The following is a 27,520-nucleotide window of genomic DNA, read 5'->3' as shown; positions in this document are numbered from 1 at the left end:
TATTTAGGAGTATATCTTTTTCGAAATTTTATTCACACATGTCGTTTAGGTATCAAAATAATCAATTGCGTGTTTTCAGTCTTGGGTTTGAGAGAGAGAGAGAGAGAGAGAGAGAGAGAGAGAGAGAGAGAGTCTGTGTGAGTTGGCTTTCGCGCAATGTTAAGCAACATTCAAGCATGGGGAAGGACAGATGATTGATTGGCTTCATAATCGAACCCGCGTCTTCTGCGTGACGAGCCAACACTATAAACACAAGGTAAATTTCCGGACTTGAATTCAAATTTAACGTCGCAACGGCAATATCTCAGGGGTGTATTGTCTTCATGATCCAATATGAAATCAACCACATCTAAATACATAATTAAACTCTATTTCAATACATCACCACATTGAATGCGGTATTGAAACATATTGTTCGTTTAACAGGCATGCGCAATATAGATTTCCCTAATGCGTTTCCGTAGTCTTTTTCTGTTCGTGCAGCCTCGAAAAGTGTGTAAAATAGCGACGTCCTTGACGAGACACAGTTTCGTCGCCTAGAGGCCGGGCCACAGTGCGCAGGTACGTACCTCTATACATTTACTTGATAACTCAGTTTATACTGACAGTGCGTGAACGGATTAAACGGCTGTTGTCATTTTCGCTCCACTTTACCTGATGTGTGATTGTCCCATCTATATCATGGCGGCCTGAAAATAATCAAGTGTGTGCGATAAAGCGATGGTTGAAGTAAGGGGTAACACCGCACACCGCAGGGGAACGGTGGCACAAATCAACAAAGTCTTTCCACCCGATTCATTTAGTCGATAGAAAATATACGGGGTGTTATTTGTGATTTGTGACCAAATACGCAGCAAGCTGCACCTTCAGTACAACACACTGTTGAGGCCATGCTGTCTGTTGCTAGGTACAACTTCCTTCACTTGACTTCCTGGTTCCTTATTAAGACAACAATATAAATTAGTAAGAGCAGATATTAGTTTTCCTCTTATCAGGCTGCCTCCGTGGATAGAGCGTCCGCCCGCGACCATAAGACGTTAATAGATGGTGCTTGTTGTTACCGTGCCTGGCGTTCGGCATAACGGTCCGGCTTGGGGTCAGTATACTGTCTGACTGGGGTATTCATGTTAAACTGCGACATAGTATCTCAGTGGGCTACACACACACACACACACATGCACACACATGTGTACACATACATGCATACACACATACGTACACACACATACGAATACATTCATGTATACTAATATAGACACATACATGCATACACACACACACACATACATACATACATACATACATACATACATACATACATACATACATACATACATACATACATACATACATACATACATACATACATACATACATACAAACATACATACATACAAACACTTGTTTGGCTTTATGACATCAATATCAGTTATGTGCAAATATGTGCAATCTATTATACATTACGTGGGGCTCTTTCATTGGTCAATGAATGATTGATTGACAGGATGCGGAAGGTACCATGACCTAATTTGAAGTTATTCAATATTAGCGTTGTTCGTTCCTTTGTTGTTCAACGCAGCCCTATATGACGGCGGCAATATTATCTTTTATGCGTTTACAGTCGGTAAAGGGACGGTCGGGTAGCCTAGTGGTTAAAGCTTGTCACGCGGAAGACCCGGGTTCGATTCCCGACATGGGTTCAATGTGTGAAGTCCATGTCTGGTGTCCCCCGTGTTATTGCTGGAATATTGCTAAAAGCTGCGTACAACCAAACACCCACTCACTACAATCGGTAAACAATCGAGCATGACGCACACAAACCAGTGACAGCTGTGCATGGTGAGGACACTGTAGACTGTCCCGTACGAGCTTCCATATGAGATCCATATCGTTTACATTTTGCTATGGTTAACATGGCTCGGTTTACACGAACATCATGACCTAACGTTCAAAGCAATTGTTGTTGAGGAAAACACTTTGACGTCATTGTCAGTTCGTGTTATTTCCGCAACTGCTTAAACTTGCTGATTGTAATGCTTCAGTAGAAGCAACATTGGATCATTTAAATATTTGAGTGTGTCAAGTGTCGGATGTGTATCACGGTACGAGGTTTGATTGATAATCAATTTGTATGTTGGCTGATGTATGATATTCAAAATAACTACACTGAGAGAGAGGGGAGGGGGGGAGAGAGAGAGAGAGAGAGGAAGAGAGAGTGAGAGAGTGAGAGAGAGTGAGAGAGAGATCCAAGGGCTAACCCCACGTGAAATGTTTTCCGTCATCTGCCAATGATATCTGCCAAATGATTTGATGACAACCTTGAATCCATTTCCCTTCTAATGTTACTATCAATGTTTGTACCAATGTTTGTACCAATGTTTGTACATATGTTTGCTTCTAATTTATATAATAGATACAATTTCTCAGAATTCACAATGAAACTTTGAATGAATATGATGTAGTTGCACAGATTTTTCAAGGCATCGTGATTTTCGACTGGTTCGCCCTTTGTTACCAATGTTTCAGATATATAGTACTGTATTTGGGTGTGCCATCTCTTTCTTATTACAAAATAATTCATGTATTATTCCAATTATAACTGTACTAACTTGCATGACACATGTTACAAATACAATAAGGTACTATTTCATCTTTTAAATACATTTTTGAAAACAAATCAGCACGAAATTCTATAATAAATATGAATGTCTCAAAGTATACGAATGAAGTATTCTTTAACTCCCCACCCATTTCCCTTCTCTACCTATCCACTCAACTCATTTCTTTTCCATTTAATCTACCACAAAACGGGATCACTCGTTTCTGTATTATAATATCGCACGAATAAAATGTTAAAACATAATGTTAAATATTTAAAAAATATATTTCAAATATAGTTGTCTTTTCAAACACTAATGTCCCGAAAGAGCTGATGTTGACGTTTCAAAAAGCAAAAAAATACAATTAATGATAAATATATTAATTCAAAAAAACATTTCAGACTCTTCTCACCAAGCACGACATACGTCATTGGGTTTATGATGTTTTAGGCCATGGTCAACAACTCTACAATATATCACGGCGGATAAATGTATAATGGCCAGTGATAACTGTGACATGACATACTTTAAAACAATATATCCATTACTGTATTATGGATGTGTGCTGAACAGAACAGAACAGAAGTTTATTACTCATGAATCACGGGGGCGGTCGGGTAGCCTAGTGGTTAAAGCGTTCGCTCGTCACGCCGAAGACCCGGGTTCGATTCCCGATATGGGTACAATGTGTGAAGCCCATTTCTGGTGTCCCCCGCCGTGATATTGCTGGAATATTGCTAAAAGCGGCGTAAAACCATACTCACTCACTCACTCATGAATCACGTTTTGTGATATAGAGCATACAATATACATATTTATATTTACAGACGTGTATCAGTGTGCATAAACATAAAGTAATTACAAACATAGTATATACAGCAATTGAATTATTACTTAAAAAGTTGTAAACCATCCTTTAGGTATTTCGCCAGCTTTATAACAAGAGGTTTGTAGAAGCAAACCATAAGCTGGTTAATCTTTTCATTAGTGGGATACTTACAATAATAACTCGGGAGATATTTATTTCTTAATTCATGAAGTGATGGACATTGTAGAGGAAAGTGGAATTCGTCTCCAATATAACTGTTGCATAATGTACAGAACCTGTGATCTTTATTAACATTGAACCATCTTCCCTTTCCAATTGGTAATCTGTGATTAGCTGTTCTAAATTTGACTATCCACTTCGTTAAGTTGTATGGTAATGAAAATAAATATTCCTCAAGGCGAGGCTTATCTTTGAACATTGTGTAGTATTTACCCTTGGAAGATAAAGTAGCAGATTCATTCCATTTTTGATAAATGTTATCTAACAAGATGGCTTTAGTATTTGCCTTTAACCAAGTTAAACTGGGGAAGGACTGGGTGTCCCAAATCCAATTCAAACCAACCTTATAAAAAATATCTCTTACTGTTGTTTACCATACAAAGTGTATATTATTTGTGGAATTAATATGAAAAAGAAGTCGATACATTCTACTGGACAATTTTTCAGAATTTAATATGATCTTTCCCCAAAATGCAATCATTCTGACTTTTATTTGAATTTCTAGAGGATACCTTCCAAGCTCACCGTAAACCATGTAGTCAGGCGTGGATTGCTTTAATCTTAAGATAAATTTGCAAATTTTTAAGTGAACACGTTCTATGATTGTTACACTCTCATATCCCCAAATTTCAGCTGCATATAGAAGAATCAGTTGTACTAACTGGTCGAAGAGTTTAAGTTGACAATCAATTGGAATATCCAGCAATCGTGTCTTTCTGAAGATAGCGTACATTGCTTTTGAAGCTTGGTCTGATAATGTTTTTATCGCTTTACTAAATCTACTGAATTTGTGCTGAATGTTCACAAAATATAAAATGTTAGGGGGCAGATTATACGTATGATTGATGATCCTTGGTTTCATACGTATGATTGATGATATTTGGTTTCACATATGTGATTGATGATCCTTGGTTTCATACGTATGATTGATGATCCTTGGTTTCATACGTATGATTGATGATCCTTGGTTTCATACGTATGACTGGTGATCCTTGGTTTCATACGTATGATTGATGATCCTTGGTTTCATACGTATGATTGATGATCCTTGGTTTCATTCGTATGATTGATGATCCTTGGTTTTATACGTATGATTGATGATCCTTGGTCTCATACGTATGATTGATGATCCTTGGTTTCATACGTATGATTGATAATCCTTTGTTTTATACGAATGATTGATGATCCTTGGTTCCATACGTATGATTGATGAATCTGGTTTTATACGTATGCTTGATAATCCTCGATTTTATACGTATGTTTGATGATTCTTTGTTTTATACGTATGATTGATGATCCTTGCTTTCATACGTGTGATTGAAGATCCTTGGTTTTATACGTATGATTGATGATCCTTGGTCTCATACGTATGATTGATAATCCTTTGTTTCATACGTATGATTGATGATCCTTGGTTCCATACGTATGTTTGATGATTCTTGGTTTTATACGATTGATTGATGATCCTTGGTTTTATACGTATGATTGATGATCCTTGGTTTTATACGTATGATTGATGATCTTTGGTTTTATACGTATAATTGATGATCCTTGGTTTCATACTGTGATTGATGATCCTTGGTTTTATACGTATGTTTGATGATCCTTGGTTTTATACGTATGATTGATGATCCTTGGTTTTATACGTATGTTTGATGATCCTTGGTTTTATACGTATGATTGATAATCTTTGGTTTATTCGTATGTTTGATGATCCTTGGTTTTATATGTATGATTGATTATCCTTGCACTCATATGTGTGATCGATGATCCTTGGTTGTTTTATACGTATGATTGATGATATTTGGTTTCATACGAATGATTGATGATCCTTGGTTTTATACGTATGATTGATTGTCCTTGGTTTCATACAAATATATGATTGATAATCCTTGGCTTAATCACCGCAATTTTTTAGTTGTAGCATGTTGCGTATGATCAAGGCTAAATCCTCATTCAGTTCATTCCACAGCGATCGTAGTTAATTTTATTCTTATTTTTCTTGTGTTTTCTGAACCTCGTTGCATTACATAAAATCATTGTTTAAAACATTATTTTGCTTCCGCATGTTGTGGTTAGGTTTCAAGCAATGCACATCTTCTTTCATTTAGCAAACGTTCCCACGACGGAAAGGAAACAGTGTGGTATGTAATTAGATGTTTCGGTACTTCGGTTGTTTGTCGTTTCCCATTGTACTGGATATTGTCGCAACTGCATACGTACAAAATAGTCCGTTCAGGTGGCACGTGGCCGGCGACTCGCGACATGTGAGTTTCCATCTTTTGTTTGTTACACTGGCATATAAGGATACACGGATAAGCAGATAACAGATACAAGGATAAACAGATACCAGGATATTAGCAAACTAACATTTAAGGATACGAGGATAAATATATAAGGAAATAATATATAAATAATAAGGAAAGTAGGATAAACAAATGAAGGATATGATTATACTAAATAAACATAAACGAATATAGGGATACTAGGGTGACACTAAAATAAAACAGATACTAGGATATTAGGGTAGTAGGATATAAGAATACTAGAATAAACATATACCAGAATGTAAGGAGACAAGGATAAACAGATATTAAAATAAACAGATACTAGGATATTAGGGTAGTAGGATATAAGAATACTAGAATAAACATATACTCGAATGTAAGGATACAAGGATAAAAAGATACTAAAATAAACACATACTAGGATATAAGGGTAGTAGGATACTAGAATAAACATGCACAAGGATGTAAGGATACAAGGATAAACAGATACTAAAATAAACAGATACTAGGATATAAGGGTAGTAGGATACTAGAATCAACATACACTAGGATGTAAGGATACTAGGATAAACAGGCACCACATTAAACAGATACTAGATATAAGAATAGTAGCATATAAGGATACTAAAATAAACATTCTGGGATATAAGGGTGGTATGAGATAGGAATACTAGAATAAAGAGATACTTAAATATAAGGATGGTAATATATAAAATACATGTACTATGATATAAGGCTACTAGGATATAAAATAACATAATCTACAGATGCTTTGAAATAAGATACCATGATATGAAATACTATGATTTGCGATACTAGGGTAAACATATACTGTGATATATGGATATAAGAATATAGGGATATAACGATACTAGGATGGAAGGATACTAGGGTATAAGGATAATAGGATATAAGGACAGGAGGATATAAAGATACTTGGATATAAGGATGCTAGGATATAAGGATACTATGATATGCAGATACTAATATATAAGGATATAAATATATTAGGACATAAGGCTACTATAGAATATAGAGATAATATAATTACAGATACTATGATATAATAACACTAGGATATACTGATTCTATGATACAATGACACTATGCTATAATGGTACTAAGATATAAAGACAGAATACACAATTACTAGGTTATAGGGATAGTAGGATACAGAGATGCTAATACATAAAGATAATAATGTTACTAAGATATAATGCTGGTAAAATATATGGATACCATGATACACAAAAGCTAAGATATACGGATATAAGTGTGTTAGGATATAAGGATACAGATTACTAGGATTTAAAGATACTAATTCATAAGGATACAAAGATACAATGAAACTGGACTATGCAGAAAATAGGATATACAGATAATAGGAATTAAGGACCCTACAAATACTAAGATATAAGGATATAAGTGTACTCGGATATAAGGATACTAGAATGAATATGCGAGGATATAAAGATACTGTGATATAAGCATACTAGGATATAAAAAAATATAAAGATACTGGGATATAAATCATCAGTTACAATTGTCCACGTGACCTGCAACTTATCAACGGCTTATGACGGGTTGATAAAGCATAGCCATGTAGATGTGATATAACGCTTACAACAGACAGCCTGTAACATACAGTTGATGTGAGTGAGTGAGTGAGTGAGTGAGTGAGAGTGGTTTTACGCTCCTGTTTGGGCAATATCAAGGCTGGGAACACCGGACATGGGATTCACATAATATACCCATGTTGGGAATTGACCCCGGACCTTAGTCGTGACAAATTAACACCTTAACCAATACGCTACACCGACGACGCCTAGTTGATACAAAGTTCAAAAATTAATATGAACAAATTAGGAACGGTAAAATTTACTTATCCGAGTTTCACACATATCTAAATTTATGTTTTCCAAAATGGGATTTATCTGTGTTCATATGTTTCTTACTTGTCATTTCAACAATAATTGAGAACATGCGTGTGTATCTACTTTGTATACGAAGTCAGTATCAACACGTACAGAGGTCGATATTGTCATTTGTTTGTGGAAGTAGGTTCTAGATGATAAATTTGTCGTACAATCGAGGTACCAGTTCTACGAAGTAATCTTATTTTTAGTCCTCCACGGTAGTGTTATTGTGTAATTGCCATAACCTTTTCGATTCACTTCCGTGATATATCCTGCCCTTGTCTGTGTTGTCGAGCACAGAGGAAGGTTGTCGAGAAACGCCAGTATCATTTACATAATACGTTGGCGACACGCGATAAAACTACGGAAGCCCGTAAGGGCATTATTATGTATGCAACAAATCGACCTCTGTGCATCAGGAAAAGTCTTAGTCGTACCCCTGCCAAACAAATAGGCCAAATAACATAGAGTTGACAAAACGGTTCACGCTAACTCGTTGAAAAATCACGTGATGACTCCGGATGTGGGGATCAAGGTCATGGCAGTATTTGTCATGGAAATAATTCAATTTTATATATTTGAGTGTGTCAAGTGTCTGATGATCACGATACGAGGGCTGTCTCCATCAATCCTAGTAATCGATTTGTATGTTGGCTTATGCATCATTTTCAAAATTAGTTCTTAATTTTTTAACATTCATATATGTTTGCAAAGTTGCTTTATTTGAACCGTTTTTCTCTGATTATATCATATTCATGCATCATAATCAAAACCAAATTGTTGATTGGCCTGCCACATTCGTTTTGCCTTAAGAAATCGTTGATAGGTAGTTGACTAAATTGTTTAAAAAGATTCGATAGAAACACTTTTTGCACTTGGTTATTGACAATGTTCCGTTATGTGTAGTGATGCTGCCTGGTTTGGGTTTGTAATTGTTCATTCATGTCATGTGTGTCTGTTGCATCAATAATATGTAGGTATGGTCGTCGATAATGGAGTAATAAGCCAATAATAACCTTGGCCCGGCCCGGCCCGACTTTAAGTCAATACCCATGTTTTGTTACGTGTTGAGTTGTCTTTAATAGGGTAAAGTTTTAATCATGCCAACTGACAAGATATTCTTAACCGGGTGAGATCCCTTACTCACCCCCTTATCGCACTGAGGCTTAGGGATGTTTGCCACGAAATGCAAGATGCGTCACAGTGAACACGAAGAAATAATTCATGGAGTATCCATTGTTAGAGTTTCTGACGGCTTGAAGAGTCATTATCAACAGAGGTGCATGTGATATGTGGGCCTGTGGTTTTCCCAGGTTTGTCTTTTACTAAGTCATGGTGTTCTATACATCAGCAAGTATGTCGTAATATCAAACCGAAACTTAAATTTCTCGGGAATTTGATCTTGTTCCGGGTATGTGATGAATGATCAATTAGTTAGTGGCAAGGGTGGGTCCAGGACTTTTTAGTGTGGTACGTGTGTGTGCCTGTATGTGTTTATGTGTTTGCGTCTCTGTGTGTTTGCGTCTCTGTGTTTATGTGTTTGCGTCTGTGTGTGTTTGCGTGTGTTCGTGTGTGTGTGTGTGTGTGCGTGTGCGTGTGTGTGCCTTATGTGTTTATGTGTTTGCGTCTCTGTGTGTTTGCGTCTGTGTGTTTATGTGTTTGCGTCTCTGTGTGTTTGCGTCTGTGTGTTTATGTGTTTGCGGCTGTGTGTGTTTGCGTGTGTTCGTGTGTGTGTGTGTGTGTGTGTGCCTGTGCGTGTGTGTGCCTTATGTGTTTATGTGTTTGCGTCTGTGTGTGTTTGCGTCTGTGTGTGTTTGCGTCTGTGTGTTTGCGTCTGTGTGTGTGTGTGTTCGTGTGTATGTGTGTGTGTGTGCGCGTGTGTGTGTGTGCCTTATGTGTTTATGTGTTTGCGTCTGTGTGTGTTTGCGTCTGTGTGTGTTTGCGTCTGTGTGTTTGCGTCTGTGTGTGTGTGTGTTCGTGTGTATGTGTGTGTGTGTGCGCGTGTGTGTGTGTGCCTTATGTGTTTATGTGTTTGCGTCTGTGTGTGTTTGCGTCTGTCTCTGTGTGTGTGTGTGTTTGCGTCTGTCTCTGTGTGTGTGTGTGTGTGTGTGTGTGTGTGTGTGTGTGTGTGTGTGTGTGTGTGTGTGTGTGTGTGTGTGTGTGTGTGTGTGTGTGTGTGTGTGTGTGTGTGTGTGTCCGTGCTTCAGCCCCTTCCTCTGCTTCTGTCAGTTAACTTAGCCTAGTCGTTAAAGCGTTCGCTCGTCATGCCGGGACCCGGGTTTGATTTCCCACATGGGAACACTGTGTGAAGCCCATTTCTGGTGTCTCCCCGCCGTGATATTGCTGTAATATTGGCGTAAAACCGTACTCACTCACTCCCAATGGTTAACGTTTGTTATCACATTGCTAGTCGTACATGTTGGACAAAGTTGGCTTGTATGTTCCGTCTTGTTACATGTGTTTATATAACCCATGATAATTCCAGTCTCATAAATAGCAGAGTTACACGTGAAGCGTATCGCTTTATTCTATTTAAGTTGCGCTTGTCATTCAGTAACAATTGAGACGGTTTTGTAATTATAATGACATAGCTACGCAGCTTGTTTCGGATGGTGGATAGCACTGACTGGGGAATGACAATAAGTGTCTTTTGTTAATATTAGTTCAGACAGTACAATGGCAAGTCTATTCCAATGTAAACTTCAGTTTACCAGAAAAATACATAAATTATTTCAACTTTATATCATAAATCGCTTCTGGAAATGTGAAAAATTCAAAATATTTCGATAAATAGATTCAATATATTAGAATTTCATTCTTTGCCACTTTGCCATTCAAACGCTGTCAGTAGATTGTGCCACGTTAGCAACGTGTCAGTGTGTTTATTGTAATGATCATAATTGATTGTCCACATGTACAGGGCTAAACTTCTCACAGTAGCGTGCCAAAACCAGTTATGACAACCAGCAAACATGTCACATGCTATTGACAAAAACTGAGTCGGGGCTGGTGTCTCAACAACCGATCGTTTAAAATCAAAATCAACTTGTATGCATGTCATATGTAAAGTCAATTCGAGGTTAATAGCTAACCAAATCGGTTAATGTCAACGAAGTCAAAATAACATTGCAGTTGCGTGTGATTGGTTACAAGCCAATATTTGCTGATTAGTAGAGACACGGCACGCGGATAAACAGTTAGCGAAAATATTAAAAATGAAATGAGGCACGTTTGAACGAGGCTTCCAGTTGATATTGGATTGATATTCATCGGTTGATTTTACAATCTGACACCTCTATAGCCATTTTAGATCGTTCATTAAAGATCGTTACAATATGTAAAAAAGGTGAAATTTGTAAAACTTCTATAAAGGAAAAGTCCAACCAAAGGCCCTTTTTAAATAGTAATGTAATGATATAATATATAGTATGTTTCACACGATACAATATACTTTGCACACAATTAGTTAATGCTTAAAAGGGACTGACGAAAACATGGGCGAAATATTTTAATAACCCCACAAATTATTTGAATTAAGTTAATATGAGTTGAATCATGTGTCATGCTTGTAGACAAACCTTTATGTATTCGCGAAACTAAAACTGTTGAGCAAAAGCAAATATTCTCGCCCATGGGCCAAACTTTCTCGTCCAGGGCGAAATATTTCAATAACGCTATAAAATAGTTGAATTAAGTTAAAATGAGTTACCTTATGTGACATGAAACTTCTAAGAGCACCTTTATGTATTCTCGCCCATGGGCCAAACCTTTTCTCGCCCATGGGAGAAATATTTCAATAACGCTATAAAATAGTTGAATTAAGTTAAAATGAGAAACATTATGTGTCATGAAACTTGTAAGAACAACTGTATGTATTTACGACACTAAAACCACGATTTTTGAGCAAAGGAAAATATTCTCGCCCATGGGCGAAATATTTCAATATCGCTATAAAATAGTTGAATTAGGTTAAAATGAATTACATTATGTGTCATGAAACTTGTAAGAACACCTGTATGTATTTGCGACACTAAAACATGAGTTTTGAGCAAAGGAAAATATTCTCGCCCATGGGCCAAACCTTTTTCTCGCCCATGGGCAAAATATTTCAATATCGCTATAAAATCGTTGAATTAAGTTAAAATGAGTCAAATTTTGTGTCATGATGCTTGAAAGAAATACATTTATGTATTTGCGAAACAAAAACATGAGCTTTGAACAAAGGAAAATATTCTTGCCAATTTGCCAAACCTTTATCTCGCCCATGGGCGAAATATTTCAATAGCGCTATAAAATAGTTCAATTAAGTTAAATTGTGTGTCATGATACTTGAAAGAAATACATTATGTATTTGCGAAACAAAAACATGAGTTTTAAGTAAAGGAACATATTCTCACCCATGGGCCACTCTTCGCCCATGGGCCACACTTCGCCCCTGGGCGACATAGTGTAAATATTGAGTTTTTGAACAATTTGTTTTCATTTTTTCTTCCTTGGTATGTTCTCATGAAAACAGCATGTTTAATTTTGTAAATACCTTTGACCGAGACTGGGCAAAGACCGTAGAGTTTCTGGACTGTTGGGTTTCCAGAATTAAAATGGGACGTGTTGTACCCTTTTCAGGGCAAATGCATCTTTACATTCAGTATAGTTTGTGCTTTGTACCATTGAACAAATTTTATTTTATTAGAAGAAATACATTGTTATCATCTAGGAAATGTATTGTCTATAGGGTTTCTTTGTGAGAACAACGTGTCTTCCCCCAACCCTAGTCGCGTGACTGGATGATTGTGTCTTTGTGCCACGACGATATGGATCGTTACTCATGCTAAAAAACTCAGGAATGCATGGGCCATGCTCGGTCGTTCTGTAAATTATAACAAACGTACAACTGTAGTGTGTAGTGTAGGATTTAAATAGACATGTCCAGAGGCATATATGACCTGCATGTTCATATTTATTCCAAGGAAAATGGCACTCTCTCCAGTCATGACTGCTGAAGAATTTAAGGTCAAGATACAGCTTGCTATAGAGGCAGTCAACACACAGAATGGAAAAACTGTAAGAAGTCTTTATGATTTGGCTGATGAACTGGACAAAGCACAGCGGAAAATGAACATTGCAAAAACCAGTTTTGCATCTGGAGGCATCGTTGCAGCAGGACTTACCATAGCAGGGATTGCTTGCGCACCAGCTAGCCTTGGCGCTTCTCTAGGCTTGAGCTATGCAGGTGTCTCTTTAGGAGTCATAAGTGGGGCGGGTGGATTGAGCACTGAATTGGCAAATGAGATTATCAACGCCAAAGTTTTGAAAAAAGCTCAACAGGAAGCTAACATTTATCACCAAAAAGGTCATGCTATGCTACTTTTATTGGACAATATGAAAAAACAATATGGAAGTAAATTTAAAACGTTTTTTATGGATACCGTGAAAAGTAAGCTGAAACCAAACCTTTTTGAAAAAATATCGAGTCATGGAACAACAGCTGCTAAACTGTTGGCAAAATTCAGCAAAACTGGTACAAAAGGACTTAAAGTCGTCGGCATTGCGTTATGTGCACTGACCATTCCTCTAAATGTTTATGCCATAGTTACAAACAGCATCAAAATCCACAAGAGAACCCCATCTGACACTGCAGAAGAAATTCGGAGAATTGCAGAGGAATTAAAGGACAAAGAGGGTATGTAAATAGCCCAACACTACGACTTATGATGAATGTCTTTTTGTGTATTTAGTACCAGATGTTACCACACGCATTTTCGGGTCACACTTGGGCCATAAGGTTATAATATTTCCTGCAGAGATTAGAAAATATACGTGAATGTAACTGGATTGTAACACAATGAAAAAATATTTACACTATACTTTTGTAAGCATATGACAGAATAGCTTTCATATGCTGCAAAATATTAAAATATTATGGAAATATTAGTGATGAATACATGAAATGGATTAATTAATTAAGAGACATCCATTCCGACGCCCTACACATGTTTCAGCACGGTCTGATGAAGTTTAGAATCTGAGACAAAGGGTTGAAGAGATGGAGAGGAACCAGGAGAAACACTCTCAGACCTGGGATGAGGCAAAGAAGAAGATTGAAGAAGACATCACTGATGAAATGGAACTTATTGCCATAGAATATGAATGTGTGAGGAGAGTGTTCCTAAGATCAAGACGGTTCGCTCTTATTGTTGAAGCTATTTTAGCCTTGGCTATGTCTTTGTTCATTGGGCTAAGCTCTGGAAATGGAGGATGGTTGTCTTATATTGCAAAGTGTGCCTTAGCAATATACGACGTGTTTCTGTTTATTTTCGAACTGTTCCCACTCCTCTATGGATACAACTGTGTGTCCCGAGCAAAAGCAATATGGAAACAACAGGCGTATGCTATTGAGAATTTGATACCGCTGTACCCCAGAACACCTTCCCGTGGAAACAGGATTGGGGCAACCTGGACATCTATCTCCGGTAATGCAACACGTGTATTTGATGAAAGAAAGTTTTCAAATCAAAATCTTTTTTGGCTGTTTTTCGTTACTTTGAAGTGTATGCTGACGATGTATATTTTGTTTGGGTCTTATGACCATGTTCCCGAGCACGGCCGTCCTGATCAGCATGGTTTGAATGTACCTGAGACCTCTCTGATGATTGGCCTGCTGTTTCCATTGTCTGTTATTCCTATAGAGCCCAGTGATGATTCGAGGCCTGATCTTTACATATTGTCCCTTGCAATGGTTGTCTTTATGCTTGTTAAATCCTATCAGGAATCGAACGAAGATCTCTCTGACGTGGCGAGACAAATCCACCATCTTCCTGAAGAGTTTAAATCTAAGCTCAGGGAGTTGATGAAACGAATGTAGATGTTTCCAGCTGTGTGAACGGATATAAACAGACTGGGGTAGGATGTTTCATATTTTACTTGTTTTAGGTGTCACATTTTTATATACCAATTTAAAGAGAATAAACGTTAATGTTTCCATATACATATTTTGGGGCTTTTTGTTGTTGTTTAACGCCACACTCAGCAATATTCGAGATATATGGCCGCGGTCTGTAAGTAATCGAGTCTTGTCCAGACAATCCAGTGATTGGTGCATTCTTAAAATAGTTGAAGCCACACTAACATCCAAGATATGTCTGGTGCATTCTTAAAATAGCTGAAGCAACACCACATACAAGATATGCCTGGTGCATTCTTAAAATAGCTGAAGCCACACCAGCACCAAAGATGTGTCTGGTGCATTCGTAAAGCAGCCTTAAGCCGCACCAGGATCCAAGATATGTCTGGTGCATTCGTAAAGCAACCTTAAGTGACACCAGCACCCAAGATGTGTCTGGTGCATTCCTAAAATAGCTGAAGCCACACCAACACCCAAGATGTGTCTGGTGTATTCTTAGAATAGCTGAAGCCACACCAGCATCCAAGATATGCTTGATGCATTTGTGAAGCAGTTTTAAGCCACACCAGCATCCAAGATATGTCTGGTGCATTTGTAAAGCAGCGTTAAGCCACACCAGCATCCAAGATATGTCTGGTGCATTCGTAAAGCAACCTTAAGCCACACAAGCATCCAAGATATGTCTGGTGCATTCTGAAAAAAGCTGAAGCGAAACCACATCCAAGATATGTCTGGTGCATTCTTAAAATAGCTGAAGCCACACCAGCATATAAGATGTGTCTGGTGCATTCTTAAAATAGCTAAAGCCACACCAGCATCCAAGATATGTCTGGTGCATTCGTGAAGAAGTCTTAAGCCACACATGCATCAAAGATATGTCTGGTGCATTCTTAAAATAGCTGAAGCCACTACAGCATCCAAGTTGTGTCTGGTGCATTCCTAAAATAGCTGAAGCCACTACAGCATCCAAGATATGATTGGTGCATTCGTAAAGCAACCTTAAGCCACACAAGCATCCAAGATGTGTCTGGTGCATTCCTTAAATAGCTGAAGCCACACCAACACCCAAGATGTGTCTGGTGTATTCTTAGAATAGCTTAAACCACACCAGCATCCAAGATATGCTTGATGCATTTGTGAAGCAGTTTTAAGCCACACCAGCATCCAAGATATGTCTGGTGCATTTGTAAAGCAGCGTTAAGCCACACCAGCATCCAAGATATGTCTGGTGCATTCGTAAAGCAACCTTAAGCCACACAAGCATCCAAGATATGTCTGGTGCATTCTGAAAAAAGATGAAGCGAAACCACATCCAAGATATGTCTGGTGCATTCTTAAAATAGCTGAAGCCACACCAGCATTCAAGATGTGTCTGGTGCATTCTTAAAATAGCTAAAGCCACACCAGCATCCAAGATATGTCTGGTGCATTCGTGAAGAAGTCTTAAGCCACACATGCAACCAAGATATGTCTGGTGCATTCTTAAAATAGCTGAAGCCACCACAGCATCCAAGTTGTGCCTGGTGCATTCCTAAAATAGCTGAAGCCACTACAGCATCCAAGATATGATTGGTGCATTCGTAAAGCAACCTTAAGCCACACAAGCATCCAAGACATGTCTGGTGCATTCTGAAAAAAGCTGAAGCCAAACCACATCCAAGATATGTCTGGTGCATTCTTAAAATTGCTGAAGCCACACCAGCATTCGAGATGTGTCTGGTGCATTCCTAAAAAAGCTGAAGCCACTACAGCATCCAAGATATGTCTGGTGCATTCTTAAAATAGCTGAAGCCACACCAGCATCCAAGTTGTGTCTGGTGCATTCCTAAAATAGCTGAAGCCACACAAGCAATCTATGTCTGATGCATTCGTGAAGCAGTTTTAAGCCACACCAGCATCCAAGATATGTCTGGTGCATTTGTAAAGCAGCTTTGAGCCACACCAACACCCACGATGTGTCTGGTGTATTCTTAGAATAGCTGAAGCCACACCAGCATCCAAGATATGCCTGATGCATTTGTGAAGCAGTTTTAAGCCACACCAGCAACCAAGATATGTCTGGTGCATTTGTAAAGCAGCTTTAAGCCACACCAGCATCCAAGATATGTCTGGTGCATTCGTTAAGCAGCTTTAAGCCGTGTTCGAAATACCTGCCTGCCCGACCGTCCGAGACGGGTTGATTTCAACTCGGGCTGCCAGATTTTCAAATCCCCCTGGGTTATATTTCATATGTGACAATATTCTAAATATTTCCCGATGATAATCATTAATTCACATGTAAAGATGAATGATAAAATGTAAGCAAAAAGAAACCCCGTTAGCTTATCCTGAGAAACATATGATTATAGTGGGCAGGCAGGTTTTGGTCAGGGCTGGCAAGTATTTCAGCTAGCCAGTCCTGTGGTCTGGCTGAATTTTTTGGCAGTTTCATACCCTGCTTTAAGCCACACCAGCATCCAAGATATGTCTGGTGCATTCTGAATATAGCTGAAGCCACACCACATACAAGATATGTCTGGTGCATTCTTAAAATAGCTGAAGCCACACCGGCATCTAAGATGTGTCTGGTGCATTCCTAAAATAGCTAAAGCCACACATGCATCCAAGATATGTCTGGTGCATTCGTGAGGCAGTCTTAAGCCACACATGCATCCAAGATATGTCTGGTGCATTCTTAAAATAGCTGAAGCCACACAAGCAATCTATGTCTGATGCATTCGTGAAGCAGTCTAAAACCACACCAGCATCAAAGATATGTCTGATGCATTCGTGAAGCAGTCTTAAGCCACACCAGTATCCAATCAATGTCTGGTGCATTCGCGAAGTAGCCTTAAGCCACACCAGGACCCAAGATATGTCTGGTGCATTCTTAGAATAGCTGAAGCCACACCAGCATCCAAGATATGTCTGATGCATTCGTAAAGCAGTTTTAAGCCACACCAGCATCCAAGATATGTCTGTAGCATTCGTAAAGCAACCTTAAGCCACACCAGCATCCAAGATACGTCTGGTGCATTCTGAAAATAGCTGAAGCCACGCCACATACAAGATATGCCTGGTGCATTCTTAAAATAGCTGAAGCCACACCAGCATCCAAGATATGTCTGGTGCATTCTTAAAATAGCTGAAGCCACACCAGCATCCAAGATATGTCTGTGCATTCTTAAAATAGCTGAAGTGACACCAGCATCCAAGATATGTCTGGTGCATTCTTAAAATAGCTGAAACCACACCAGCATCCAAGATATGTCTGGTGCATTCGCGAAGCAGTCTGAAGCAACACTAGCATCCAAGCTATGTCTGGTGCATTCGTAAAGCATCCTTAAGCCACACCAGCATCCAAGATATGTCTGGTGCATTCGCGAAGCAGTCTGAAGCCACACTAGCATCCAAGCTATGTCTGGTGCATTCGTAAAGCATCCTTAAGCCACACCAGCATCCAAGATATGTCTGGTGCATTCGTGAAGCAGTCTTAAGCCACTCCAAGCACCCACAGTGCGTCTTTGCATTCGAAACATCCTGTATCAGTGTTCTAGAAGGTTATGTCAACCAGCCGAGATATTTTAACGATAGTGCCATGAGGAATGTCATAAGTAAGTTGTTTAATTCCTTATCGTTATATGTCAAGACGTTTATTACTATGACACATTATCCAATATTGATATATTTTACCATCAACGTATCAAATCAAACTTGGACTGAAACTGAAACTATTGCCTATTGTCAAATTATTTCAATCCTGATAAAGAAAGTGAAAAGTCTCCATACATGTGCCTGCTAGTATCGGCTTTCACCTTTTTGATACACTCCCACATGTGTGACAGTAGAATACACTGATAACACGGTGCGCTGTACATGTTTGGATGGCTATTGACATTAACAAAGACTGCTGATTGTTTTCTTTCCAACCAGAATGTCATCTTTCATACATTGTGCATGCAATATTAACATACAAAAAGTGTTCAAAGCATTTAAATTACAGCATCATTCTGCCTTAGCCGTTAAGCAATTTTCGAAACGTTAGAGATGCAACGTAAATAACGTAAATACACGTTACGAAAAGGATACTCACAAGTTTCTGTTGAACACTGTATTATACAGCCTGTAATTGTATTACAAATGTCAAAGAATACACATTTGGCTTACAAATAAACTTATCATTCTAGGTTCCACCATCAAAGGCTTGGTGAAGTCTTTGCTGACATTTTATGTGGTAGACATTTAGAGGAAATATGACACACTGCTGGTCGGCATGATACACGATGCTATGAAATACGATTGACTTTGCAGGGAGATTTCACGCTTCCTCACTTGCAGTAACTTTTATGGTGAAGGGGGGGGGTTAAACTTGGTTGACAGCGTGACATCGTACTCCAACGAGGTGGATCTCATTGCTCACAATACTGACCACTGGGTTGTCTGGTCCTGACTCGATTCTTTCCAGGCCGCCGTCGTATGGCAGGGGTATTTGAGGAACATATGAATAATGTGGCGGGTGCTGTCGGTAGGGCAGGACATGATTACTCTTTTCGCGAACACCTGGTGTCATCACTGGTTTTCAGTGATCCTTTCAATTAATTTTCCTGACAATTTCGCCAAGTTGTATGTTTCGGCAGATCAACGAGTATATATATATTCTCTGGCGTTGACGTTTTGGAGACACCAGTAATAAGTGGACCATTTGGCTTCATAGGTCTGCTTTGTCACCCGATGGAAATTTTTCTGGATTTTTTTTATAAGGTTTCCATTAACTTTTCAATAAGTGTAAGTTATGTACAGCTAACCAGTTCCTGATGCAGAGAGATTAATGATGTAATTTAGTTGTGACGTCATGATAACCGATGACAATGGTCTGCAAAACACAGTGATGCAATATCATGGTAGCGATATGTCTTATCGATGAAACATCAATGGATCTCATACCGCGTGATATCTTCTGTAGAAGCCAGATTTGAATGATAAATTTCCGTTTTCGTGAGTTTGGAATTCCCTTCCCACGCCGGTATCAGTTACCGGTTGCACGCGGTCAGGGGATGGGAAAGAACAGTCATGTTGAACCTTGCCATTTGTCTGCAAATGAAACAATAATAGGATTAGAATTTCACTTTTGATTTCCTAGTTTCAATGACTTGGTTCTATCTTCAGGTTTCATTACCCCATTTTGTATACTACTAAACCTTTGATAGGCTTAGAAAAACATGTCATCTTATTAGTATACACTTGATTTAATATGAGAATATATTTGTGTATGATTGAAAGACAGAAATATCCCTATCAAAAGTGGAGTAGTATATGTGTTAACGAATGAGGACTGGGTGGGTGAGTGAGTGAGTATGGTTTTACGCCGCTTTTAGCAATATTCAAGCAATATCACGGCGGGGGACACCAGAAATTGGCTTCACGCATTGTACCCATGTCGGGACACGAACCCGGGTCTTCGGCGTGACGAGCGAACGCTTTAACCACTAGGCTACCCACCAAACCAATAAGGACTAGGTGAGGTGAGGTGAAATTGGGTTTAACGTCGCGTCGAAGATTATTGCACTCATATAGCGACGTGCATGCACGTGTGTGTGTTTGTGTGTCTGCTTGTACTAGTCCGGACTGATGCCGATTTATAGTGCTAGCCCACTGAGATACCATGCCGCAGTTTAACATGAATACCCCAATCAGACACAGTATACTGACTCCGAGCCGACCAGTCCTTGTTTTAGCCCCTTAATGCCGAGCGCCAGACAGGGTTACAACAAGTACCATCTTTTAACGTCTTTTGGTATGACGCGGCAGGGGATCGAACCCTGGACCTTCCGCTCTCCGGGCGGACGCTCTACCACTAGACCACGGAGGCGGTCTAATAAGGACTAGGTGGCATTGTGACATGAATACGTGGAAAACTGGCAACCTCTGGTTTGCCTGGCCCAGACTCGATTATCTTCAGGCCTCTCTGTGTAAGCTAAGAACATCGTAAAACAAACTGCTCTGCTCTTTGTACACATTTAAGTAAATATTACGTCCGTTAGTTTCAAAGTCCCTTTGACAGTAAACCCTGTGACAAACAAGGTCAGAATTAGCGGCAAGAGACTACCAAGTTCGATCGGGTTGTCCCCTCCGCATATTATTGAACGAATAATTAGGGTCTAACTTTCAATATTTCTTTCATATCAATCTCAGCGGGGACCCGGGTCTGAATGGGTCGCGACCAGTACGGATGTGGTTGTGTGTCCCCCGATCGTTGCTCATTTGCTTCCCTGTAACAGATTCGATTGTTTAAAGACCTTTGTGATATAGCAAGAATATTCCTGATTTAGAACAACTTCTTCATGACTTAAATATACTACAAATATATCAGGCGTTGGTTAAAGGTATAAGATTGAAAGATTGAGTTTCAACTTTTAGTTTGACATTTAGGTTCACGTTCATTTTATTCTGATATAAAACAAAATATGAATCACGGAAACAATTTTACAATTGATACGAGTACTTGAAAGTTTCACACCGTGGGAATTACATGTCCAAGTGCCTTGTTGTTGACGTAGTATCGAACGGAAATAGATAGTGGTTGTCCCCAGTGTATTGTTTCTATGTTTGCGGAGCTGCGTGTAATTCAATGATCAGTCCAGGCAAGCGAAGATCGTTATCAGGTACGTTTCTGCATCTACCTGACAACTTTGATTTAGGCTTGAATATGTCTTCATTACCAAATCACAATACATCACAGTGTCATAGGTTGGCTGGCAATTGGGAGAAAAACATACTGTGTTTCAATGTAGAGCTTGGACACCTGTACATTTAACCAGGCTCAATTTAATTTGGAACCGGGTAAATTAATCGCGGTTAAATCTACAGGTAACCTAGCTCCACATTGAAAACAGTATGTTTATCTCTTTCTATCATGACTAAATAAAATGTGGTTTTCGATCTGCATCACGGAATCAATCACAAAAGCTTTTAAACAAAATATGGAGCTCTTTGTGGCCAAGCAGACGTAATTCTTCAATCGAACATATGACAGGCTTTGAAAGCATGTAGCACAGTCAACTATTGGGTTCATAACCTCTGATTGACCAATCTTTATTCATGGTAGAATTGTAATTTAGCAACTGCGAGTGTCTCATCTGAACAAGCCATATCCATAAAACTGTAGGGAAGGTGTGGACACCCGAATCCTGCTGCAGAATCAGCTTTCGGACAAATATATGAAGAGAATTAGAAAAACCTAAGTTGGACTCATACTTACCCCTATTTGACAAATATACGGCATTCTGGTCGTGCTTTGAAAGACACTAGATTCATCTGATTACATGGTGCCTATGGTGTTCGGTTTCTGAAAATTGTAAATGTCTAATACATGGGTCACTTTGAGCTTTCTTCCCACATTTGACTAACACATCTCTGTACAACTCCGAATATGTTGAAAACAAACTCTGATACTAGCGTTGATGGCATGATCGTATTCCTGTTTCAGACCACTTCAGTTCATTGAGATCCCATGATCCCATTACAAAACAAATTCTCTTCTCAAACTGAAAAAGTGAGTTGACTCAAAATTCAGTCCTCATGTGGGAAGAAATCTCGAAAAGACGCAGGTCACAGACGTTTTCCCACTTTGTGAAAGTGAAGTTAAATATTTAATTTGCAACAGCTTGTCTAATGTTTCACGTGATATTATAGTGTTAATAATGTCACATGAAGAAACCGGCATGATGTTTTTATTCTGTAATCAGTGAGGAATATTAAATGAAATCAAACATATAATAATATCCATCAACATATCGTCTACATACATGCTAACAGTTTTCTGTCTGATTGGCATACTACCAGTGTTGCATCATTAACATACTAACGGGAAACAATAAGTGTGCTTCATATAATGTGTAGTTATTGAAAATATTTGGTCATTCGTCTGATCAATGTTTTATCCTAACAAATCTATTGACAAAACCAATACTTGGTAACAGGAGTCAGCCAAATGATAACTCATTTAACAATGTCAGTATCGGGTGTGACCACCATTTGCGGTGATACAGGTGAGGCAGCGGCGGCGCATTGATGTCACCAGGTAATTAAAAAAAACCTGGGGGGGGGGGGGGGGGGGGGGTTGTTCCTGTCGTAGGCGTCCCTCCATCTCATCCCAGACATGTTCTAGTAGGGAGAGGTCTGGCGATACAGCAGGCCATGGCAGTACAGCAGTGTTATGCTGCCTAAAAAAGCATGTTACAGCACGTGCAACGTATGGGCGGGCATTATCCTGCTGCAACATAACGTTATATCCTTGCATTTGCACAAAGGGTAGAACATGATCTCGAACGATGTCGTCCCGATAGCGTACGCCATTAAAATTGCTTTTAACAATGATGAGTTGTGTTCTCACATGCGTTGTGATGCCACCCCACACCATTACACTTTCGCCCTCAAACTAACGACATTGAGTAACGCTAGTGTAGCTAAAGTGTTCTCCTGGACGCATGCCGACCCTTCAACGGAGTGCCAGAGCAAATGTATTTATTGAACTTTATATAAAGCACGGTTACTTTTTTCCGTTAGTATATATTGGCGTGTAGTAGCATACGTATCAGAGAATATTCGTATTAAGGATTTAAATGGATATGTTCAGAGGCAAATGTAACCTGCATGTTGATATATATTCCAAGGAAAATGGCACTCTCTCCAGTCGTGACTGCTGACGAATATAAGGACAAGATACAGCTTGCTATAGAGGAAGTCAACACACAGAGTGGCAAAACTGTAAGAAGTCTTTATGATTTGGCTGATGAACTCGACAAAGCACAGCGGAAAATGAACATAGCTAAAACCAGTTTTGCATCTGGAGGCATTGTTGCAGCAGCACTGACCATAGCAGGGATTGCTTGTGCCCCGGTTACCTTTGGTGCTTCTCTGGGGTTGACCATTGCAGGGGTGACAATTGGAGTGACCAGCGGGGTCGGGGGATTTTGCACAGAGCTTGCAGATAAAATTGTCAATTCAAAAACTTTAAAACAAGCCCAGAAGGAAGCCAGAGAGTTTAACAAAAAGGGGAAGGACATGCTGTGTCTAATGGACAACATGGAGGCAAAACATACAAAGACGTTCAAAGTCTTTTTGGCTGATACTGTGAAGAGATTGCTGAAACCAAACATTTTCGAATCAATACGGAACCGTGTTCGAGGAAAACTGTCAAAAGGTATTGACGGCACAGAACCGATTAAGGTCGGGGCCCGTGTTGGGGCTGTATTGGGTACAGCCAAGGTCGCCACAGAGCTTGTAGAAACAGGACTAAAAGGTCTAAAAGCTGCAGGTGTGGTGATGAATTTGTTGACTGTCCCTCTAGATATTCATACAATAGTCACCAACAGCATCACTATTCACAAGAAAACACCATCCCAAACTGCAGAAGAAATTCGGAAAATAGCGGATGATTTAAAAGGAAAAGAGGGTAAGTGTTAGATCCAGAGAAAATAATTACTACTGTGCAGGTAACGAACGAACATAAACTATCTACGTGATTGGTAAATATATTTCGAAGGTCTATTCTGTGGTATAAGATCATTTTAAATATCAAACGTCGCATTTTCACTAACTCACTGCTTACAACTCCATCAGTTTCAGAACCTACTGATGAAGTTTTGAAGCTGAGGAGGAGGATTGAAGAAATGACGAGAGAACAAGAGAAACATTCACAGACCTGGGAGGAGTCGAAAGAGAAGATTTCAGAAGACATCACTGTTGAAATGGAAATTATTGCCATGGAATATGAATATGTCAGGAAGGTTTTCTTAAGATCAAAATGGTTCACTCTTCTTGTGGAATCTGTATTAGCTGTAGTAGTTGCTGTGCTTACTGTTTGTTTATGCCTCGAAGGTGGAGGTTGGTTATCTAATATTGCACATGGTGCCTTGGTATTATACGACGTGTTTCTGTTTGTTTTCGAACTGTTCCCACTCATCTATAGATACTACTGTGTATATAGAGCGAGGTCAGTACTGAGACAACAGACATATGCTATGGAACACATGATCAAGGTGTATCCGAGAAAACCTACCAAAAAAAGCAACCCACGGGCGGAAACAACACAACAAGCTATACATGGTCATGGCACCATTTCGTTTGACTACAACATTTCAAATCAAAACCACTTTGAATTAATTTTCGTTACTCTTAAGTGTTTTCTGACGATTTATACTCTGTTTAGCACCTTTGGTCACACCCCCGACTACACTTCAGATCAAATTAATGTAGAGAGTCCAACCGAGACCTCTTTCATCACAGTGATCGTAAGCGTGTTGTTCCTAGGATCGAACCTTATTATGAGTTCCATGAGTATGCCTACACCTGACCTCTACATGTTGTCTCTGTCTATGGTTGTTTTTATGCTGCTCAAATCATTTCAGGATTTGCAAAAAAACATTCCGTCTGACTTTGTGGAAGAGTTAAAAAATGTCGCTGATGATTTTAAGTGTAAACTCAACGAGCTGATGAAATGCATGTAACTTGTTTATGTACAACCGCCGGTACTATTTTTAAAATCACTTCCAGGAATGTTTTAGAAACTTCAAAATGAGGATTTATAATCTCTGGTGCCTTTTACTGTTTAAGGGGGTATACTTTGGATTGTTTGGTCAACAAAGCAAATTCATATTTTTCCGGATTGTTTTTTTTCTAACTGGAGCAACTTAAGTGATTTTTTCACTGGGAGAAAAAAAAAAGGAGTCTTCATTATTCAGGATCCAGTTTAACATTATGTCTATGTGGGATCAATGAGTAAATGGCATCGTGGATTAACTCTTTTAAGTTGTGCTTAAGGATGATGTTAACGAGTGGAAGTGATGATACAATTTTAGAACTTTTTAGGTACAATCGAGGATGCTTTTTCTTCAGAAATTTCAAGAAGCTTCCTACGACAAAGGTTGTTCGATCAAAACTGCAACATATAAGGCCTCAGACCAGTTTTCAAAAATGTTTATGATAGACATGTGGAGTATATTCCCATATTTGATGCATGTGACAAAAAAATGTCAGATGCAATTTTCTATTTGGACTTGTACCATACCTTCACGTGTTTGTTCAGGTTAAAATTGACTTGCCATTGCATGTGTCTGTGACGGGTGACACCGGTGGGGCAGGATACGCTCACCATTTCACTAACACCTGGTATCATCATTATTTAATTGTATTCAAAAACACATGCTCATGATATAATCGAAATCGTACAATAGACCCCTGCTTTTGGTAGAGATTTCTTATGAATATTGAAATAAGAAATTATATTATAATATAATAACTCTTGTAATTTGTGCTTAAGGACCATGTTACCTAGAAGTGATATGACTCAACAGACAAATCAGAATACATGAACCCTCCGTACATTATTGATGTTAAAAGGACACAAATGTGGAGGGTATATCTTGTGACTCAAAATCTAATACATCCCAGTCTTCAATAATGTTAGCTAGTTAACAGTGTATATATCATTACATGTTATCACAACTAAGTCTGTGGGAGTTTTTTCGTTTGTTTCTGTACCTCTGGTTTTCTCCAGGTGATCATTGTTGCTTTCGCACTTTATTTTTGGAACCATTGTGTATACCTTTGTTTAACGCCCCACTCAGCAATATTCCAGCTGTCTGTCTGTAAATAGTCTTGACCAGAACATCCAGTAATTGATAGTATGTTTGTTGTTTAACGCAATATCCCAGCAATATGACGGCTGTCTGTAAATATAATCGAGCCTGGGCCTGACAATCCAGTGATTGATGTCATGAGCATCGATCTTCGTAATTGGGATACGATTACATGCATCAACCAAGTCAGCCAGCCTGACCACCCGATCGCGCTTGTCGCCTCTTACAGCAAGCACGGGTCACTGACGACCAATTCTAACCTGGATCTTCACGGGTTGATTGTTATGCATGGTATTTTATAAAGTACACAAAGTTTTTATGTATTTCCTTTTCAATATAAGCGAGTGTCAACATGCATTCTTGTATTTCTTCATTTATCTGGGATGTGAGCAGGTTTTCCCCAAAAAAGAGGAAAAGTCTTGGGGGGTCTGGGGGCATGCCCCCCAGAAATTTTTAAAACATTTGATTGCATTTTAAGCAATTTCGTGCAGTTTGGACAACATTCACACCAAGAAATGTAATATGTCAATGGCCAAAGTCAATAAGTCAAATAAACAAGATGGCAGATGCAGTAAAATTTCGAAGTTAAATCAGTACTTTTAAAAAATTGGGCATAGCTTTCGCGCACCTGGCTTCCCGCCAGGTCTGGGAGCAATACTGCCATAAACTTCAACCCCCATCCCCCAGACACAAGGACAACTGTCACAAGCGTGCAATGTCTGACCCTTTCCCCATGTTGAAGCATATTGAAAAAAACTTACCTTGTACTTACCTTTTGATGTAAAAAACAAAACTCCATTGCAAACATAAGACATTAATACAACATATATCCCCATCACATGGGGTTTTGGACGCTGAAGAAACATTCATAGTTTTCTCGCTTATCACATGAACAACTGTAAAACATCTCATTCACTTACAGGCTAAAAGACAGATTTATCTTAAAAACAAGCCACCAGCTGACTCTCAGTATTTACAATTTCTGTGTGACGCCACACCCCACGTTATAGTGCAAGTATTCGTGACAGAAAACGTATGATGTCCGAAAACCTATGCTGTTGAAAGCTCTGATCGAAAACAGGACAATCCGCGCCAATTGTCCGGTTTTCGATCATATCTTTCGGAGTGTTTTTTTTTAAATTTATTAAA

General features: G+C 38.9%; 1 protein-coding gene across 4 annotated transcripts; it reads left to right on the top strand.

Moving 5' to 3' along the window:
- Positions 1-469: 469 nt before the first annotated feature.
- On the top strand, positions 470-25,878 carry LOC124120820 (apolipoprotein L6-like). 4 transcript variants are annotated; one of them, XM_046483680.2, is made up of 3 exons: positions 470-561; positions 23,405-24,186; positions 24,354-25,878. In XM_046483680.2, exons 2-3 carry the CDS (start codon positions 23,409-23,411, stop codon positions 25,238-25,240), a joined length of 1,665 nt encoding a protein of 554 aa, XP_046339636.1. In that variant the 5' UTR covers positions 470-561; positions 23,405-23,408; the 3' UTR covers positions 25,241-25,878. The 4 variants fall into 4 exon arrangements, with proteins under 4 accessions (XP_046339636.1, XP_046339637.2, XP_046339635.1 ...); XM_046483681.2 differs by lacking the exons at positions 23,405-24,186; positions 24,354-25,878 and adding exons at positions 12,820-13,532; positions 13,852-14,835; XM_046483679.2 differs by lacking the exon at positions 470-561 and adding an exon at positions 20,797-21,394.
- The last annotated feature ends 1,642 nt before the right edge of the window (positions 25,879-27,520 follow it).

Source organism: Haliotis rufescens, unplaced genomic scaffold (genome assembly GCF_023055435.1).
Source record: "Haliotis rufescens isolate VD_foot unplaced genomic scaffold, xgHalRufe1.0.p SCAF_2, whole genome shotgun sequence".
Lineage (NCBI taxonomy): Eukaryota > Metazoa > Mollusca > Gastropoda > Lepetellida > Haliotidae > Haliotis > Haliotis rufescens.
The sequence above is the reverse complement of the archived record's forward strand: the minus strand, read 5'-3'. Positions and strand labels throughout refer to the sequence as shown.